The sequence below is a fragment of the Myotis nattereri genome (genome assembly GCF_964212035.1).
Source record: "Myotis nattereri genome assembly, chromosome: 17".
In the NCBI taxonomy this organism is placed as follows: Eukaryota; Metazoa; Chordata; class Mammalia; order Chiroptera; family Vespertilionidae; genus Myotis; species Myotis nattereri.
The window spans coordinates 34,727,272-34,749,814 of NC_138092.1; the positions used below are offsets into that span (position 1 = coordinate 34,727,272).

Sequence of the window (22,543 nt, forward strand, 5' to 3'; positions counted from 1 at the left end):
AAGTTTTTAAAAATACACACACGGGGCACAATGCTCTGTTTCTTAGTTCCATTCGATACAGCAGTGCTCGTCTCGTCTCTACAAGCACCGCTTGGTGAGGAAAGTGCTACAGGAAGGAGGTAGGAACACTTGTGGTGAAAAGGCAGAGGAAGAGGACGTAGATGATTGCTTCCTGTTATATCTCCACAAACTTTCTCAGAAATGTTGTTTTTGAAAACAACCAGATGTGATTTCAAGACAAATGAATGATTGGGAACAAACTAACATTTTAAAATATGACCTTAGTCTACAATGCCACAGCTATAAGAAGAGGCTGGCATGCTCACATTTGAAGGGGAGACTAAATTACAAATGATAGACAAGCCACTTAATATGCTTGTAAACAGGGAAGCAAGGACCAGGCAGTACAGCAGGAAAGATAAGAAAACAATGTAAGAAAGAAAGTCAAGGCAAAGGGAAATGCCAAGCAACAAGTTTTATGCTCAAAGTGAGAAGCTGTAAAAGTTTCTGAATAGAATAGAATAGGATGTACCCTTGTGTGAGAATTACTATATATTAAAGACTGAGATAATAATCTAAGACAATAAAATCAGCATGGCATAAGCTTTCAAGCCCAAAATACACATAGAAACAGATGTTCTTTCTGATCATATAAATAAACATGAAACGAGTATCCACATCTAACACAGCTCTGTTAGGAAGACAGGAAACAACCCAAAAGCAAACACACATGAAGATCAAGAGAAAATTTAGGGAGAGTTCTATATGTTTTCATAGTGGGCAGCAACAGACAGGCAGCAACCAGACTGAATTTGGTTAAGTTAATACAGATTACACTTAGAGAAATACAAATGGCGTCGTATAAAATCTGATAGAAGATAAGCGGTTTTGGTCAATTTGATGCAGCAAGAATGTTAAATCTCTATGAGCCAGAGAACAGGACAAAAAGATGAATAAGAAAAAAATTTAAAGTTTAGATTTTTTAGGCCACCATGTAAATATCCTGAAAAATTCTCTTGCTGCCCTAGTATGGGGTGGAATAAAGTGCTAAAATGAATAAAAAGCTCAAGATAATGGGCAAAATACATTTACATGAAATGGAACATTACCATGTGCCAGGAGAAATAGAAAATGGAAAATAAATGCACTTGTGTGGAATGAAAAAAGAACTGTAAAGAAATATATTCCATGTATTGTTTGACATTGGCAGAGAGACCAGGCCTTCCAGTCTATGACGTCAATGAGCTTGGGTGAATTCCATGAACAGAAGTTAACTGTCAGGCTAGTAGCTGCCATTACTATTTAATAAACCATGCCAGAATCTTTCAAAACAACACACCAGATTTTTTAGTGTACACGTGGACTAGAATTATAATAATTCTCTTATATTTAACTAGAGGCCCAGTGCATGAAATTCATGCAGTGTGTGTGTGTGTGTGTGTGTGTGTGTGTGTGTCCCTCAGCCCAGCCTGGGCCCTCTCTCAGTCCGGGACCCCTTGGGGGCTGTCCATCTACCAGCAGTTGGACATCTCTCTCACAGTCCAGGACCCCTCGCTCCTTACTGCCTGCCTGTTTGCCCCTTATTGCTTGGCATGCTGCCGTGAGGCTGGCTTCTGGCTGAGCGGTGCTTCCCCTGTAGGAGTGCACTGACCACAAGGGGGAAGCTCCTACATTGAGTGTCTACACCCTGATGGTCAGTACGCATCATAGTGACTGGTCGCTCTGCTGTAACGGTTGCTTAGGCTTTTATTATATGGACTAGAGGCTCGATGCACGAAATTCGTGCAATAGTAGGCCTTTCTTCCCCTGTATGCTGGCAATGGCTTCCCTCTGGCACCTGGGACCCGGGCTTCCCTTGCAGCCCCGGCTTCGTCCGGAAGGATGTCCAGTCTAATTAGCATATTATGCTTTTATTATTATAGATGGAACTACCTGACAGTCAATGTGCCCCCCTGAGGGGTTCCAGATTGAGAGAGGGTGCAGGCCAGGCTGAGGGACCCCACCAGTGCATGATCAGGGCCAGAGAGGGACACGGGAGGTTGGCCAGCCGGGGAGGGGCCACGGTAGGGCTCCAGGGAATGTCTGGCCTATTTCACTCAGTCCCGATTAGCTGGACCCCAGCAGCAAGTTAACCTACTGGTCGGAGCATCTGCCCCCTGGTGGTCAGTGCACATCATAGCAACTGGTCAACTGTCTGCTCCCTGGTGGTCAGTGCACATCACAGCAAGCGGTTGAGCAGCCTTAGCATATCATTAGCATATTATACTTTAATTGGTTGAATAGAAAACCAGATGACTGGACACTTAGCATATTAGGCTTTTATTATATAGGAAGCTATTAGCACTTATCTATCTATACAGTGGGGCCTTGACTTACGAGTGTCCTGACTAACGAGTTTTTCGAGATACGAGCAGTCTCTCGGCCGATTTTTTGCTTTGAGTTGTGAGCTAAAATTCGGGTTACGAGCCAGCTTCAGATACCCCACCGCTAGTTGGCACAGCAAACGTCACAGTGAACGCCACAACATCAGCCCAGCATCACATGTCTCGCTTGTTCGATTTATGATTTGACATACGAGTAATTTGAGTTACGAGCTCCGTCATGGAACAAATTAAACTTGTAAGTCAAGGCCCCACTGTATATATAAAAGCCTAAGAGACCGGAATAACCGGCTGGTAGCTATGATGCGCACTGACCCAGACCTTGCTGCTGGGGCCCTGACAGCCCCGAATCTGGTTCACCTGCACCCCGGACCCAGACAGGAGGGAGGAGGGAGCCCAATTCCTCACAGAATTGGCCATTGGCTAGCTTGCTGCTGGGGACCTGACAGCCCCGAATCTGGTTCACCTGCACCCCAGACCCAGACAGGAGGGAGGAGGGAGCCCGATTCCTCGCGGAATTGGCTGTTGGTTAGCTTGTTGCTGGGGCCAACCTTCCGTTTGTCCCCCTCCCCGCTGAAGGGCGCTCCTCCCCCTTCCCCCCAACCCCCTGATCGAACCCAATCGCCCGACAGGCTGAGGGACCCCACCCATGCACAAATTTGTGCACCAGGCCTCTAGTTATTATATAAGTAAACTCAATATAATGTGTAACTAAAAGAATGACATAAACTTAGGGACCTATAAATTTAGAGCAAACAAGGTAAGTTTTGACAAAAAAGTCAATATGGAATTCATTTCATCAAGTCTAATAGATTTAAGACTCAAATATTATGTTTCAAGATGCCAGGTATATGGCCAATTGAACATAGGAAAATATGTGCAGGAATTTTGGGAGCCCTTAATCCAATCCTGCCCACTTAGCCGATTTATTCAAAAGGAGGAAAGGAAAATGAGGAAGTTGCCTGGTTACCTCTTATAGGGTTGAGTGAAAGCAGACATTTGAGAAAGGCTATAGGTCCTGTAAAAAAACCCTTTTCAGATTAAATCAGTTTTTCTGCATTCCTAGTTTGCTCAAAACTTTGTCAAGAAGTGCCTGTTGAATTTTATCAAATGCTTTTGTGGTATATATAGTCTATCCATGACATTTCTCCTTTATTCTATTAATGTGATGAATTACAATGACTGATTTTTTAATGTTAAAACAATCTTACTTTTTTGGAAAAATATAAATTGAGTCAAAATATATTAGTCTTCCTATGAATTGCAGACTTAATTTAATAACATGTTATCTAGGATGTTTCTTCTATATCTGTGAGTGATAATGGCTATAATTTTCTGTTCTTGTCTTATCCTTGTCAGGTTTTAGTATCAAGATTCTGTTACTCTTACATAAGTGGTGAAGTGTACTCTTTTTCTCTTATCCTCAAGAGTTTGCGGATAAAATTTTAGTTTTATGTTATTTTTTTCCCATCACTTCGAAGTAATCTTCTCGTTTCTTGATTTCTGCTGAAAATGAAATAACCTGTTTCTGGCAATGTCATAGTTGCTTCTTTTAAGGTAATAATTTTTTCTCTCTATCTTTTGAATATTTTCTGATTTTGGTTGTAAGTTATTCTTTGCTACATCTAGGTGTGGTTATCTTGTAATGTTTCTGTACTTGAGATTCATAATGCTTTTTTTTTTTCATAATGCTTCTTGAATCTGTACCTTAATGTCTTTTATCAAGCCATAGAGATTTCTCAGGCATTATCCTTCCAAAGACTGCTTCTGCTATCTTCTCCCCTTCCTTTCCTGGGACCCTAATCACCTTTCAATACATTTTGTATCAGATAGAGATAGAAGACTGAAACTTTTTTAAACCATACTCCATTGACAAGCAGGGTCTATGTTCTCTTTGCATGAATCTGAAAAGTGGTGTGATAAGCTGATCGAGAGAATATAAAAACATGATGTTGTACTAGTGTCCAGGCCTAGACCAGCATAGACTAGAAACCCCCACACTTCCTCTCTCTTGGAATGCTTTCTCTGGGGGAAGGCAACTGTCAAGACTAACTACTCTGGACTGCCATTAACCGAAAGAGAATTCCTGGCCAGCCCCAGAAATTCCAGTCATCCCAGCCCTGGTAGCAGATATGAATGTGCAGAAGCCATTGTGGATGTTCTAGCCCCAGGAGACAGCATGTAGAGAAGGACCAAGGCCCCAGACACATGGACCTAGTGGAGCCACCACAGCCATCTCTAGCTGTTTGACCACCCCAGCTGAAGATGAAGACATTATGAAGCATAAACCTAACCCAGACTGAATTTTTAACCCTCGGATTCATGATCATAAATAAAAGTTGTTTTATGCCAGTACATTTTGAGGTCATTTGTTACTACTGGGAGAGGTAATCCCCCACAAAGGCCCCAGGGTCAGTTCTCTTTCTTATTGCACGTGCCAAGAATGCCAAGCCCTCCTGACCAATCATTGCCTGGGCCATTTCTCAGGGCTGTGTTTGCAGCTAGCATCCTTAAGGGATAAGATCTTTCCCTGGGACAAAGAGTATTCTTACTATAAAAGGTAAATTCCCCAAGCTCATTATTCCTTAGAGGTGATGCAGACTCATTGTTGGTAAAATATTCACATAACCCCCTCCAGGTTGCCACTGTAGGATATAGGGGAGCCTGGGTACTGGAGGAACTGACACAATATGATATTCATATTGCTGGGTCATGAATAATAAAGTCCTTTGTCTCTGACCCAGAAGTTTTGTGCCTTCTGCCAACATCCATGAAGCAGTAATAGGCAAACTTGTTAGCTTAGAAGGTAAAATCCCAGATTCTTCACAACTTCTTGACAGGTATAGAGCAATATGTAACTGGAACATATTCCATATCTTTTCTGCACTTTCTACCCTTTGCCTCATTGTGTTTCATTTTAAATATTTTCTTCCGGCTTATATTCCAATCCACTGATTATCTCTTCATTTTGGCCATATTTGCTGTTAAAACCATTTTAAATTAGTTCATATTTAAGGTATAGTATTTTTCAGTCTCACAATTTCCAGCTGGTTCTTCTATAATTTCCAGTTCTCCAATGAAGTTCTCAATCCTGTCTCTTTATTTTTATCAATGTAATTGCATTTAGTTACTTTAAAAATGTTTTTATTGATATTAGAGAGAGAGGAAGGAGAGGGATAGAGAGACAGAAACATCAATGAGAGAGAGAAACATCAATTGGCTGCCTCCTGTGTGCCCCCTACTGGGGATCAAGCTGGCAACACAGGCATGTTGCTTGACAGGGAATTGATCTGGTGACCTCTTGTTCATGGGTCGATGCTCAGTAAACCCATGAACAATATGTACAATAATTAGTTATTTTAAAGCCCATGTATAATAATTCCATATAGATATTTCTATTGTCAGTTGTTTCCTCTTCACTGTGGTCACACTGTCTTGTCTCATTATGCCTTTTTATTTTTAAGTCAGTGTTTCATATTGCATATGAAAAATGTACAGGTAAATTGAGACTAATGGGATTAATATTTACTCCTAGCAGATGACTAGAGACATTAAAGCCACAGATAATCTTAATCTAATCACTGGATATGTTTCAAAGCTGGGATTTATTTCTATGGTTTACTTCAGAGTTTCTAATTTAAACATCAAGGTTTTACCAGAACCAATCTCCAAGTGTTGGTGAACTCTAAACACCTGTTTTTGTTTTTCTACCCTTAAGTGTCCACCAAAATCTCTGCTCAGCTTACCCACCTTTTTCAGAATCAACAGATGCTACTAAGGGGAAAAGTAGCCTGAATAAGGAGCTCATGTCTCTGCCTTAGTAGCATTCTGATATACTCAAATACATCTTCTATGTTTTGCCAATCTTTCTAATATTCTTAACTAGAGTATTAATCCAAATAATTTAACCAACATTACCAAAAGTGGAACTTCTCCAAAAATAGATTTAATGTGTTTAATACTTAAAGGTTTTAGAAGTTTTGTTTTTTCCCTTTTCTCCATTGTGGGCCAGACCCACACAATGTTTATTTCAAAATATGCATTTTACCAAACATTTTAAAGGTGATGTGTATTTTCAAATAAACCAAAAGAACATACCTTGTTAATTATGCAATACCTTTACAAAATGTCATTTGCACAGAAACATCTGGAGTAGTGAAGACAAAACATGTGGAGCAAAAAATTTTTTAAAGAAAATATATTTTTAGAAATAGACTCATAAATATAGAGAACAGACAGATGGTTGCCAGAGGGGAGGGAAGTCAGGAGGTTGGATGAAAAAAGTGAGGGGTTTAAGAAGTACAAACTGATAGCCACAAAACAGTCACAGGAGGGTAAAGTACAGCATAGAAAATATAGTCAATAACACTGTAATAACTATGTGCGGTGCCAGGTAGAGTAAATATTGAGAGTATCACTTTGTAAAGTATATGACTGTCTAACCACTATGCTATACACTTGAAACTAATACAAATAATATTAAATGCTAACTGTAATTGAAAAATAAAATTTAAAAATCAAGGAAAAACAATTTTTTCAAAGAAAAAATGTACGAAAATAATTTCACATTTCAATTAAAAAGAAGGAAAAGTACATCAGCTTTCATACTTTTAATTCTCTCTAAACATTTTACTAACATCATCTAGGAATAAAGTGTCATTTACCATGACCCAGTGTTTTTTAAAACATTCCAAACATAATACAGTTTTCTCTTATATTCCTTTTTCCCTTGGAAAATTACGTAATTTTATAAAGATCTGAAGTTTGCTGAATGTCTGAGATAAATATTGTGTTTGCCAACACTTACCGTGAAAAATACGAAAATCAATATATGGATGAGAACCTCTTCTTTCTGATTCAAATCCTGCTCGACTCCTTACGCGCACATCTCCTGGTGGGTCAAGGATGAAACACAGCTGAGAAGGCTGCCGTCTGGGAAGAAGCTCCCATATGCAACAAAGGCCTATGTGCGTGACAGTCATACACAGTGCGTGGCCCACTAGTAATACATATGGAACAAGTAGTTAAGAGCTGCTTTATATAAATTTTCAGTACTGAGTTGTAAGGCTAAATGGACATGTTTTTTAAATCTACTCCTACAATAATTATTATAATAATCTATATTTTAAAGTTAGCTTTCTGAAAGATGACTCATGTGTATGATAATTCAACCTAATACCTTATTACTCACAAGTAGTTAAAAAAAATCCTCAGCACAAAATGTTAAAAAGCCACATGGAGAAATAAGTATTTATGAACCGTTTACTTGATACCTAGCACTAAACTAGAGGTTATAGGGGATATGAAGAAATAGAAAACACATTACCTATTCTCAAGCAGCCTACAATTTTTTTGAATGTACAGAAAAGTAAAATGTCAAAGATTCTGCCTTGTTTAATCTGATCAATCTCTCTATTCTCATTGACAGTGAGTATACCCAAGGCCTTTAGCTGGTTCTTACATTTTGTTCTTACAAGCTCACACTGTTTCTACATGTATCCATATGATAATCAGATGTTCTTCTCCATATAGCACCATTGCAAACCATGGACCAGGCACTCTTTTTTTGTGCTTTATAAGCATTATTTTATTTAATCTCTAGCCAATTCTGACAGAGAGGACCTTTATCCCATTTTATAGATGTGGAAACTGAGATTCTGAGAAGTAGCATGCCCATGCCACAAAGCTAGTGTAAAGGGTGAGAGGATTTAAACCTCACTCAGCAGGCTCCACGATACTTCCACAGTTCCCCGTTCATAAACTTTAAGTCTCCAGTCCCTGTTCCTGTGTTCGTGCTTATTACTCTTTGTTTCTCTAAGTAAGGCCATCATTTCTACCCTGAGTCCATCCCACAAAGACTAACCACTTCTCTCAAGTGCTGCTTCCTTCACCCTGTAGGAAATGTTTACTGTGCACCCAGCCACACTGCAGACTCAGGAAATATAGCAGCAAGCAAAATACAAGTTCCTGTCTTCATGATGCTTATCCTTTCATGGACTGAGGCAAATAGTAAAATGAATAGTTTCGTTCTAGAGATGATGGCAGCTGGTAACATGGAGAAAATGAAAGCAAGGTAGAGGAGGAGCGACTCATTCGTGTGGTCAGAGAAGGCCTCGCTGAAAAGGAGGCATCCGAGCAGAGACCTCAAGGAAGTGAGGCTGGGAGCCATATGGTATCTGGTGGAAGAGGTTTCCTGGCATAAGAAAGAGCAAGTACAATAAGTAAATACTCTTAGATGGGAGTATGCTTGGCATGTTCAAGGTCAAGCAAAGAGGGCAGCATGGCTGGAGTGACGTGAGTGAAGGGAACTGGTGGGAGGTAGTAGGGCCAGATCATATTGGACCTTCGTGGGACATTAGCTTTGGCTGTTACTCTATGATAGAAAACTATTAAAGAATTCTGAACATGCGAGTAAGAGCAATTTAACTTATGTCTGCAAAGACTGGCTCTGGTTGGGCACACTAGAGTTGCGTAGAGTCATATAGGTAAACTAGTTAAGAAGCGCAATAAACACAGAAATAACTATGGCTTGTAGGGAGGGGACATGGGGAGATGTTGGTCAAGGGGTACAACACTTCAGTTATGCAAGATGAGCTCTGGAGCTCTAATGTACAACAATGCGACTAAAGTTAAAAATCTGCTATGGCTGAGAACAGATGGTAACAGCATGGCGGGGGGAGGGGGGGCAGAATTCTGGTTATATTTTGCAGGTACCAGCCAAGAAGATTTGCTGATAAAGTAGACATAGAGTACAGAAGAAATAAGAGTCAAGAATGACTCCAGAAGAATGGAGCTACATTTTCTGGGATGGCAAGACTGCAAAATGAACAACCTTGAGAACACAAATCTTTTGTCTAACAGACATTTTACATGTGAAGTACCCATTATATGCCCATGTGGAGAAGTTCAACAGAGTTTTAAAAAATATGAGTCTGAAAAGCTGTTTCAAGGAGAGCAAAATCCTGAATAGGTTTGGAGAGAGATGGAGACAGTGAAGAGGAAAGGGCTGACCATTTGTGGGGAGACAATATGTACCAGAGTAGAATGAAACTGAGGCAGATAAGATACACAAGCTAAATTAAAGAGGGGGAAAAATGAAAAAGAGCAAAAACAGGACACTGGAGAACATTTAGGCTTAAGAGTATCTAAAGGAATTAGTGAAAAAGGAAAAACAACAACAACAAAAAGTAGGTGAAGAGTAAGAAATGCTCATATCATAGAATTGAGAGAAGAATTCAGAGCATGAGGAGAGTTGTCATGGAAGATGCCTTTAAGAAAAGATGAGCAAATTTGCCTATTGGAATCTTAATAGTAAATTTTTAACAGTATGGATTAAAGTACAAGGAATGTAGTGTGGGGGCAAAGAGTGAAATCTGGTAAAGAGAGAGAAAGAAACTTATGGACATACATGTGAAAATTCATGTTACTTTGTGGACTTAAGGAATACCTTAAAAACTTAAGAACTAAGATTAGAAGACACATGGTCCTCTCCTCGCCAGCCAACTGAGAACAAAATACACCCAGTGACAGGACTCTGGTCAGGAATTTCATGGCTGCATCTTTGTCTATGCTAGCACTGTCTATGCTAGCTAAGTACTGTTTAGTACTTAGCAACTCTACAAATCTAAGATTCTTTTTATAAAGAACTAGAGGCCCAATGCATGAAATTCGTGCAAGAGTAGGCCTTCCTCCCCCTGGCTGCTGGCACCGGCTTCCCTCTGGCACCCAGGACCCAGGCTTCCCTCGCAGGAGGAGGCCCAGCACACCCACCAGTGGCAGCCATGGCAGCTTGCCTCGGCCCTCGCAGCCCCGGCTTGTCCGAAGTCATCTGGAAGGGCATCCGGTCTAATTAGCATATTATACTTTATTATTATAGATACTCAGGATGCAATTTAAAATTGGGCATGAGGGACAGAGTCCCAGTTATTACGCCAGTTTTCTCAATTACCTAAAACTTAAATGCCACTTTATTCACATCACATTCAATATTGGTTTCTAGACTTAGTTTCAAAGTAATAGATTATTTCTGCTGTAAACAGGGATGAAAAGCTACCTAATGAAATATATCTCAATTTCAAATAGTAGATGATAATAAAATTAACTGATATTGGTACAAAATAAAAAATGCTTACCTAGCATACGAATGTACAATGCAGTCTGGTCAGAGCTGTCATAGGAAATAGCTCCACGCCTCTAAAAAAAACAACAACCATACACACATTTTAAATGCCTGACAATTAAATATGATATACAATTCAATTCAACAAACATGTATTTATTATTTATGAAGCACGATGAAAGAAAAGTTGGATATACAAAATGAAATTAGTTATGTATGGCATCTGCTCTTGAAATCTAGAGTTATAAGGAAAACCAACAGTCATAACCCAATAAGGTTAAGCACTACCACAAACAAGGATTCAGAGTGAGGAGCATGCAGCCCGTGGAATTCGATGCTGGAGTATGTCAGACAAGCCCACTCGGGGAAGACCTTCTGCAGAGGTAAACAGAACTATTATCCTCTTACTATAAACATGAACGAGGAAGCAGACAGACAAGATCATCAGACACCTGAAGAAACCCACTAGCTGAAAACCAATGGAATGAAATAAAAAACTAAATGGCCCACAGGCTCGCAAGAAATAAGAGGGGGAAAAAGGGAAGGAGTGTACTTCAAGCGATCTGAGAAAACACTGAATTTATGAAACAACAAACAAACAAATAAACAAAAACCCACAGGCTGCCACTGAAAGAGCGGGGATTTGAAAATATATTTTATGTTTAAAAATAAACAGATATAAAAATGTATCTTGCAACATTATTCACACTAGCCCCAAATTAGAAAAATGGATAAAATGTAGTATAGCCGTACAATGGAGTATTATCCAGACAAAAAAAAAGGAAGAAAGTACAGATACAGGATACAACATTGACGAACCTTGAGAACAGTATGTTGAGTAAAAGGAGCCAGTCACAAAGTACCACATAGTATATGATTCTATTTACATGTAATGTCCAAAATAGGCAAATCCATAGAGACAGAAAGTAGACTGGTGGTTGTCTAGAGTTAGGCGAGTTGGCAGGAAATGGGGAGTGAATGCTAATGGGTGCAGGTTTCTATCTGCAGTGATGAAAATGTTCTCAAATTAATTGTAGTCATGATGGCACAACTCTGAATATACTCAGAAACACTGAATTGAACACTTTAGATGGGTGAATTATATGGTATGAGAATTATATATATTGATGAAGCTATTATATAAAAGCAAATGTTGCAGCCTTTAAAATATAATTACTGAAACAAAAAAATTAAAAGAGTTGAAACACCGTCAGCAAGTTCTGCCCACTCTACCTTCACAGTCATCTCCTTTCCTCTAGCTTCACTTCTTCATTCTGTCTCAGGCAATAGCATCTCTCACCTGGACACGTACAATGGACGGGTTTTCCTGATGCATATCTTGGCCCCTAGTCCACTCTTCCCACAGAAGCAAGAGTGAACATTTCAGCTTACTGCTCAAAACCCTCCAAATGGCTCCCGCTACACTTTAAATAAAGTCCAAAACCAAGCTCTGATTTCCAAAGGCACCCAAAGTCTGCCTACCTCTTTCTGTCTCCTCACCACGATGACCCAGACAACGTAGCCTCCATTCTCTTCCTCAATCCCACCAAACGTACAGCCTGTATACTTGTTTCCCTGTCAGGGTCGCTGCATCACTGTTCCCTCCCATCTCTCAGTTTCAACATATAAAATGTCATCTCTTCCGAGAGGCATTCCCAGACTCCCAAATCTGAAGTCACCTAAGATCACCCTCTTCCATAGCTCCCTGCCTTTGTGCTCTGAACAGCATTAGCAGATGTTACTTTGTTTGCTTGTTCTACAATAAAAGCTCCACAAGAGCGGGAACTGTACTCCTGGCCCCCAAAACAATAGCTATTATTTAGTAGATTCTAAATGAATATTTGGTAAATAAATTATTAAATGATCTATTGCAAATAAGCTAATGAATAGCACTGATATAAACACAGCTTAAAAATCTAGAAGATAAAATTAACAGAATCTAAGCTCTGTGGAGGCAGAGACTTTGTTCACTGCTCTATCTTCAGATCTAGAATAAACCCCAACATTTAGAATACTGTCTAGCACATCAAAAGTGATCAATAACATTGGTTGAATAAACAGGTAAGCAAATTGTTTTTATTTTTTTAACTAGAGGCCCGATGCACGAAATTCATGCAAGAGTAGGCCCCCCCCGCCCCCCCCCCCACCCCCCGGCTGCCAGCACCGGCTTCCCTCGGCACCCGGGACCCGGGCTTCCCTCACAGCCCCGGCTTCGTCTGGAAGGTAGTCTGGTCTAATTAGCATATTACTCTTTTATTATTATAGATCCTCACTCAAGGATATGTTTACTGATTTTAGAGAGAGGGAGAAACATTGATGTGAGAGAGAAACATGGATCTGTATATGGCTCCACCAGGGATTGAATCCACAACCTAGGTGTATGCCCTGACCAGAAATCGAACCCTCAACCGTTTGGAGTATGGGACAACACTCCAAACTTAAAAAAAAACATTAAAAAAGAAAATATGACCACATTAAAGTATTTTTAAATAGGAAAGGTCTTTCTACCTGTCCAATAAAATCCAAAAGTCATAAAAATGGATCATTTTGGGCACTAAAGTTATATTTTATATGGTAAAATATATTATAAACAAAGGCAAAAGACAAATCTCACATCAAGAAAAATGAGTTCAACAGATACAACAAAAGGCTAATTTCCCTAGTTCAGTATAGCCTAATAATGAAAGGGAAAAAAAGTGTCTCACAAATCAATTAGAAAATGATGAATGATGTAGAAAACAGGTAGAATGTAAGCATGACTCACAAGAAAAGAAATAAACCAATAAACACAAGAAAAAATGTTCAACTTAATTAACAAAAGTTAATTAAGAGTGAGATTGCATTTTACCTATCAGATTAATGCTGTTCTTCCCTCACAAAACTCTCAAGGAAAAATAATCTTTTTTTTTACTATGATTATAAAGAAAGCTTATTTAAAGCTTTTGTTTGAATTTAGTATGAAAAACAACTTCCAAATCATTGTTATCTCTTTAATGCGTATCAATTAAGAGAATATTATCAACTAAAGTCTTGCATGATTTTATACATCCTTAAGAAACAACAAAAAACAGTTCATGAAATGTGAAAGAAACAAAGTTTCAAAAAAAATTTCTAATTTTCAACATTGGTTGTCTCCAAGGAGGCAGAGGGACACACAGGTAGAGGAGGCCTTTTCAATGTATAGCTTTTGAATTTTGTAGCATGTATAGCTATATATTCACTAAATAAATCAAATTTAAAAGTATAATAAGAACCTACTATTAAAAAAAAAAAACTACGAAGAAAAGCATACAGAACACACTCCTGTCAGCATCCTGCTTAAAGAGTCTTCTTCAACACAATATCCTAAGGAAGCCATCTGCACTGTTTCATGGTGAACTATTTATTCTAGAGCAAACAGCCACTTTAATCATACTGATGAGACTACAGATAACATTAAGTAATACCTTGTCATGGTCAACACCTATCAACTTGCTAGAGCCCAATAATAACTTGGATAATAGTTTGTTAAAACAAATTTTAACCTATCTCTAACAGTTCCTCCTTAAAAGTGGTTGGCTTTTTTTTTTTTTTTAATGTAGGAAGCGTATTTACTAAAACAGCCACTAATTACAAAGGCAAAATCTCATTTACCACTTCACATATTAAAGATTGAGAATGACTAATATCAACTCTGTTAAATAAAATAGTTTAAGTAAAAAAAATTAGTAATGAACATAATCTAGATTATAACTGACATACTATATAATCACTTTAGACTTACTTATAGAGGCTCTTTAGATATTAAAATGACAGGGTTTGTAGTAATCATAATAAAAACTTGGCAAAAAGAGTAGAATTTAATTTTAAATATATATGAACAAGTTAATAGGGATGTGCAATATGTTCAAATTATTCTACTCTTTACTAATTTAAGTAATTCTGGTCCACAAACTTAGCCTAAATGCTATAGTAAACCAAGACATAACTCATAAAATAAATCCAAATGAGACAAAAATATTTTTAAGAATAGACTTTAAATGTATGTATCTGAACACATCAATGATATTCAATTCATTCATTCATCACCTCAAGATTAAAGTGTATTAAATTCTTTTGCTAAGCAATTTAGGTAGAATAAGGTAACTCATTTTGGAAAAATACACTATCTATATATATAAAAGCCTGAGCGACCGTTATGACTGGACGACCAGATGACCCTCCTGTAATGACATGCACTGACCATCATGGGGCAGACGCTCAACGCAGGAGCTGTCCCCTGGTGGTCAGTGCGCTCCCACAGCCAACCTCCCGCGGCCGGCCAACTTCCCATAGCCCCTACCCCTGGCCAGCCAGCCCCGATCAGCCCTGATCGTCGGCCAGGCCGAGGGATTCCACCTGTGCACAAATTCGTGCACCGGGCCTCTAGTCCTATCTAATAATAGAGAAACATGGTAATTAACTGTAACTTCGCTACCCTTCCCATTGGCTAATCAGGGCAATATGCAAATTAACTGCCAACCAAGATGGCAGCCGGCAGCCACGCAGCTGAAGCGAGCAGGAGGCTTGCTTGCTCCAGTGACTAAGGAAGCCAAGGTTCCCCGCCTGCCGCAGCCCCGCTCTGAGCTCCAGATGCAACAATGTTGCAATTATAGAAGCTAAACAAACCCAGATACCTGCTTTCAGCCGCAAGCGGGCTCAGAGCTAGAGCCGGCTCTCAGCTCCAGTGACAGCTATAGAAGGTAAATAAATCCCAGAATTAAAAAAAAGAAAGAAAAAGAGGCTGGGAGCTTCAGTCACCCACCAGCCTAAAAACGGCCCTCAGCCCCTCATCCAGACTGGCCAGGCACCCCAGTGGGGACCCCCACCCTGAAGGGGGTGTGACCAGCTGCAAACAGCCATCAGCCCGTCATCCAGGTTGGCCAGGCACCCAAGCGGGACCCCCACCCTGATCCAGATCACCTTTCAGGGCAAACCAGCCAGCCCCCACCCGTGCACCAGGCCTCTATCCTATATAGTAAAAGGGTAATATGCAAACTGACCCTAACAGCAAAAAGACTGGGAATGACTGGTCACTCTGACACACACTGACCACCAGGGGGCAGACGCTCAATGCAGGAGCTGCCCTCTGGTGGTCAGTCGCTCTCCCAGCTGGCCTCTAGTCCTATATAATAAAAGTCTAATATGCTAAGTGTCCGATCATCTGTACAACCAATCGAAGTGTAATATGCTAATGATATGCTAAGGCCACTCAACCGCTTGCTATGACATGCACTGACCACCAGGGGGCAGATGCTCTGACCAGTAGGTTAGCTTGCTGCTGGGGTCCGGCAGATCAGGACTGAGCGAGATGGGCCCTGGAGCCCTCCCACAGTCCCTCCCTAACCCCAAATGTGCACCAGTGGGGTTCCTCGGCCTGGCCTGTGCCCTCTCACAATTCAGGACGACCCCTAGAGGAATGTTGGAGAACCCGTTTTGGCTTGATCCCACAGGCCAGGCCGAGGGACCCCACTGGTGCATGAATTCATGCACTGGGTCTCTAGTAAGTTATAAATTATAACAATAAGTTTGACTTCCATATTAGAATCATGGTATTTTATTCTTTTATTTTTATTATTATAATTATTTTTAATCCTCATCCATATGTTTATTGACTTTTAGAGAGAGAGGAAGGGGAGTGAGAGAAAGAGAAATATTGAAGTGACAAACATCAATTGGTTGTCTCCTTTATGCACCCTGACTGTGGATCCAACCTGCAACCTAGGTAGGTGCCCTGACTGGAAATAGAACCCACAACCTTTTGGTGGACAGGATGATGCTACAACAAACTAAGACACCAGGCCAGATTGGAATCATGGTACTTAAAAAATTCTTTATATGTGCTTTATACACCAACACTGCAGCACAAGCTTAACATATGTATTTTTAATGTTACCATTTTAAAAGCCATATACCAGTAAAACTCTATTTTTAATAAAAATAGTAAAACAAATTTAACCAAATTCCTGTGTCACACATCAGTCAGAAAAACCTCAGCTATCATTCACATTCCCACTTCACCTCACCAGTGAATGGAAACAGCCCAGAAATTTCTGCTCATGACTTTTCTAATTTAGCCATCCTGGGAACAACTTGTAAAGCACAGTATAGGTCAAAACATGGGTGAGGCTGAGCTAATCAGAAACTGACAGCCACAGCACAAACAAGTTAAATTGTAAGGTTCCAAAGGATCTGCTGCCACTAACAGGAGCTTGGAGTGGCTCTGGTAAGACACTCACTACCTTAAATCAGGGTTGATCACTCTTCCTCAAAACCTGACTTACAAGATAAATGACAAAAGTCATAAAAGTTGTTCCTGAGGTTAATACATAACTTTTAAAGACAAACATGTTTCAAAACTGACCAAAGATATTTTAAGTGCTATTGTTTTTTATCTTGTTCAAGTTTCCACTGAAATGACCTATTGTGAAAAAGCATGTGTATTTCTCTTACATGGTAAAAGTAATGACACATTAACTAACACTTGCTGAGCTCCTTCCTACTCCGTGCCAGAAAATATGCCAGGTGCTTCCATACAAAATCTCACAACCCACACAGTAAACTGATGGTCAAAGGGCTTAGACACAGTAGCACTAAATTAATTTTTTGTAGTATTACCAAAAAACAATAACACAGTATAACAGATGAAGCTCAGGCAAAGTTCTGAAGCAATTTTCTCTGATATAGTAAAATATATTCTTAAATATGCAAGAAAAACATGCTCGTGTTTGTGTGCCTAGTTAAAAACTGCATTGGTCCACTGAATAGTATCCTTCCTATTCTTACTTCCTAAACAAACAACATATTTTTAAAAATCACAAACAAAATATTAGCATTCTTTTTGCTTAAGAACTTAAATTTTTGGTGGATATATAAAAGTAAAGTCTCTGAAAAATCCACAATTCAACTAATGATTGATATTAACTTGACCTTCATTCAATAACTTGCACGCTAACCCTTTAAAAACAATGAGTAAATAAGGCTGTCAATGAAACAAAATTAATTCTTAACTTACAAAATATAAGGACTTAAAAAATTTGAGTACACTGTTCTTTGAGAATTCTTCATATCACTAAGAAAACAGAACTGTTTCAAGTAAGAGAAAATTATGCTTAAAACATTATGCTGAAATGTGAGAAAATTACACATCAGGGATTAAAACCTTGCTTGAAAATGAAATGTAAGTATATAGGAAGACGCCTTGCAAATTTTAAATGAATACTCTTTAATTTCTTAATACAAGAAGACAGAAGCTGCATGGTGGATTGAAGATATAATTATTTTTACATGAGTATAGAAAAGTAATTTCAAATACCATAATCTTAAATATATCCTACTTTAGACTCATCCAGATGGTATCTGGCTAGCGTTCTAACAAGCATTTCTCAAGCCTGATATTTAGAATTCAAATAAAAACATAATGGATATATAATAATTTAAAATATTTTCAATATACTATAAGTAAGGCATGCATTTTAGTAGCAGGAAGATCTTAAGAGAGACCATGATAGAGGGTGGTAGTTTTTAAAAAGTTTATACACTATGATTTTATTTGTGTACTATACTTTACATTTATATTAGTAAATTCTTTATCTCCAGAAGAAAATGTTTATAATATGTACACCAAAAGTCTAAATTGTTCAATAATTTTATAATCTTAAAATTTGAACTGCTTTCATCATAAAAACTTCTTTAAAGGAATGATACTGAGGAATGACACCATAAAAAGTCCTTGGCAAGGAATAAGGTGGGAGGAGAAACACTACACACAGTACATTTAAGCTTTTCAGCTGACAGGTAAAACTCATAGCTTAATCAGAGAAATAAAAACAGAAGAAGAAACTTGTCTAGTAATTTCATTCCTATCAAGTATAAAAACTAATAATTAAGGTCACAATCCTAAAAATAAAGATGGCCTACCTTAGAGGCAATCCACTTGATAACAACCAAGGCCAGACACCAGATCAATGTAATTCCCATTGGATCAATCAAAAGCCGGCGACATAATCTCCCTTCTCCCCCAGCTAGCAATGAGCAAGAAAGGCTGGTTAGGGGTTTGAGAAGAACCAGCTGTCCCTAGAGAAGGGACACTGACTGCCTTGAACCTTAAGCAGCTGCCTTCAAACAAGGATCACCTGACTCCTCCGAGAATGTGCTGCCAGCCAGCCTTCTTACCAGTACGTGCTTAATGCCACCACCCAGGGTTGGGGTAGAACAGCGTCAGTAACGTTGGAAGAGGAAAGGGAAAAACCTTGGCGAGGACTGACCTAACAGTCTCACAAAACAGACCAGGGGGGTCTCAGGCTCGTCCCAAACCCTTCTACAATGTTCATAGTTACAGAGGGCTTTGAAATAACTTTCAAAAGAATGTGTGGCAGTACTAAAAACTCCCTCCTTTCTTACACATAGACCAGCTTCACAGGTATAAAGTCCTGGCATTTAAAGAGAGTAATGCATTTTATTCTATCTTTTCAACTTTGAATACTGACTTTGTTCAACTTTTTATTTCCTTTCTTTTAGTTTAAAAGAAAAGGATTGATCAGAAGAAGAGGGAAAGAATCAGAACTGAGACATGGAGGGGAAAATAGTAAGAAAGGCCATCCGAAAAGTTCTCTTTTAAATGAATTTCTGTTGAGATTATTTCCCCGTCAAGAGCCTGGGTCTATTTCCTAGCTTTACTGCCCAGAGCTGAGTGACCCTGGGCAAGTCACCACCTCTCTGGGCCTTATTTCCTTCCCCTTCACAGGAGTTAAATGACAATTATAAAAGAATCCTTGGCTCCTGGTAGGCTCTCAATAAAGTGTAAGTGATTCAGAATTAAATATTGAAGACCCACGGATAATGGCCTAATTCACTCTAGCTCAGTGGTTCTCAACCTTGGCTGCACATTAGAACCACCTGGGAATCTTTTTAAAATCCTGATTTCTGGGCCTCATCTCCGGAAATTATTTCTTATGGGGTGAGGCCACAACATTAGTAACAAAGAAACAGAATTTCCTGAGGATGAGGCCCAGAAATTAGGATTTTAAAAAGATTCCCAGGTGGTTCTAATGTGCAGCCAAGGTTGAGAACCACTGCGCTAGCTCCACCCGAGCACAAGGCTTACTTAGAGCTACAACGGTCCAGGAGGGGTACATGCTTTGCTTGCCCAGGGCCCTGACAAACCTTTCTGCAGCCCTGGTAGGGCGAGGGTCTTGGTTTCCATTTTTCACACTGGGGAACAGGTTGGCTTCCTAAAAATGGTTCCCTCAGCATCCTCTTCATAAGTTTCTACTACATTTCTAACACTGAAATACAGAGATAATTAAGACAAAATCCTCCAAGATCATAAAATTTCCTATTTGAATGGAAATAGTTATTGAGTGTATACCTAAAATCAGAGATCCTTTGCTGCTAATGGCACGGACATCACTCAAGTTTTATAAAAATTTCAGGCAATACAATATACTTAACTTTCTTAATGACAACCTAGTTGCTTTAAAATTTTTTCTTATTTTGAGATATGAAATACTACTAATTTATCTTGATAAGTTACAAGGCTTCTTTGAATAACAAAAAAATTTCATGAAGATGAAATAAATACAAAAGCTTTTTAATTAGTATGAACACTCCTTTACAATATTATGTATATTAAAAAATTCTCCTAAAAATTAATCTTTCTAGATTGAATCATGTAATTTATTATTCCATAAAAAAGAGTTGACTCTTTTATACCAATAACAAATGTATTCTTTCACATTAACTTTTCTCATCTCTCAAAAGCCTTACTGAAATATGACAGGGTAACAACAACAAAAAGCACTTAACTATACCAAAAAAATTAATGTACAGGATTCAGCTAAACTTTCCAAAAAAGAATCTGATACTGTAAGAAGAACATATAAAATGTTTACCTTTCTGGGGCTTATAAAACTAATACATAAAAAAATAAGGCATTAAAAGCAGACCTCACTATTTTAGGAGTGTGTGTGATCAATAAAAAGAAAAGATATGACTTTGATCATTGTGTCTTAGAGAAGTCATCCAAGTGCAAATTTTATCCCTGGGGCTTTCTGTTATCCACAGGACACCTGTCAATCTTGGCAATAGCCCTTAGCTGTCCATATAGAGACACGGCATGCCCCTCTCTTGACCAAATTAGGCCATGCTCATCTGCATTGACATCAGAGTCTATAATTTTGGAATCTTGTTGACGGAAATAGCCTATCCCAGAGTTCTTTATACAAGTAGTGTCTGTAGAAAACTATAATCAAATTTATAATAGAAAAACGTGAACACTATAGTCAACCCCCTCCAACTGAGCTTTTATCATTTTAAATTCCACTAATTTTAACAACAAATAATAAACCAGGGTGGCTTTGTTTCTTTTATTAAAAATCACATGTAAGGGCTTTTTATTTTTCATATGGTATGAATTTCAAGATATATAAAACTGACAAAAAACTGTGGTAACTAACTTTGATAATAAAAATTATTTTAAAACTAAAGTAACATGGGATTTTTATAAGTTAATTAAGACTTTTGTGTCATACTGGTTTTGAGTCTTGAATTAAGTTTTCTGTTATACAGTATCCCAGTATTTGATGGCAACAGATATGTGATTAGTCCTAGTATAAAGTAATTTAAAAAAAAAACACCCTTAACATTTTACAAACATTCAAGTCTTCTGGTCCAGAAAACTACATCTGATAATAAAACGGACTTAGAGGCTTGCTATCAAACCACTGTTCATAGTATTTTTTAAATTACGGAAAAGTGGAGATGGTCACAATTTTCAGAAGAAAAAAAAAAGCAGTATAGATTCTACAACTGTAGAATTTGGAGTTAGAAAAGGGGCGTATAATGTATATCATGCAAGCGTAAGGCCTCTAATATATTAAGCCAGGAGAATGCCCCAGAAATGGGGTGCCTTAATTTCAGCAAGGCTGTACACAGTCTCTGGTGACATCCTTAAGAACAAAACAGAGCAAAGTGAGCCCCACACTACAGTTAGGCAGACTCCTAGCTGACTGAACAAACATATTCAGAAATTAAGTACTTGATATCAAACTAGTGGAAGAATTCTAGCAGTAAATCAGAGAATTTTGAATTTGACCTTGTCTTATTCCACAATTTACTGGGGTGTAGATGCTTATCAAGTCTGCACATCAAACACAAAGGGTAAACCAGCATGCTTAATTACAAAATAACTTAAACACACACACACACACACACACACACACACACACACACACACACACTGAGGTAAAAGGCCAGAATGGTTATACTTTAAGTTAGTAAGAGACAATGAGTAAAGGCAATCTTAGGAGGCACTGAGTCAGAGAAGTATCAGATCACTATTTTCCATACAGGCAATATTTATAAAACTGGGTTCATTTCTGGAAGATTCATACAAACATAACATTTTAAAATGCAGATAAAGACAATATATAAGAAATAGTTTTATGAACTGAGATGCTTTAGGCAAAGATATAAAAAGAGGGACAGAATAGATATCAAAATGCTGTAAGATTTAAAAAAAACAAAACCTAAGGAGTTTAGCTTTATTCTGTGAAATTACAGGTTGAAAGTAGGACCAATGGGAAGAAGTCTGTGAAAAATAGGATTCGACACAATATTATTTTCTAAGAACTTTCTACAATCAAAACCATGTAAATTAAAAGGAGCTGCCCCAAACTAGTCTCATTCTAGGAGGTTGTGGGGCAAGCTAGAACAAATTACCTTTAAGGCCTCTACCAATTCTAATAACCAATACTATAACTTAATATTCAAAGAAGCCTTTCTAAGAAAGCTATTGTCATTAAAGGCTTTCAATGGGAAATGCTTCCACCACCACTCCCCACAGACCTAGCATAATGACTTCCTCAAATCTACTAGAACAACAAAGTGGTTACTGACATTTTACCTTAAAAGGCACTTAAAATTTTTTTTAAAAATTAAATTCAGTGGGGGTGACATTGGTAAAGGGTACTTTTTAAATGAGAACTATTTATAGGTGAGGAAAACAAACTTCACCTCTAACATG

The 22,543-nt window shown here is 38.4% G+C and overlaps 1 protein-coding gene across 1 annotated transcript in view; it reads right to left on the bottom strand.

The window, feature by feature from the left end:
• Nucleotides 1-22,543, bottom strand: part of PDE7A (phosphodiesterase 7A) — a 91,299-nt gene that overhangs the window by 33,593 nt on the left and 35,163 nt on the right. Inside the window, exons 2-3 of the mRNA XM_081111239.1 lie at nt 10,514-10,574; nt 7,189-7,272 (exon numbers count right to left, since the gene is read on the bottom strand). Coding sequence (XP_080967365.1) covers nt 7,189-7,272; nt 10,514-10,574 — 145 coding nt within the window. The remainder of the gene's footprint in view (nt 1-7,188; nt 7,273-10,513; nt 10,575-22,543) is intronic.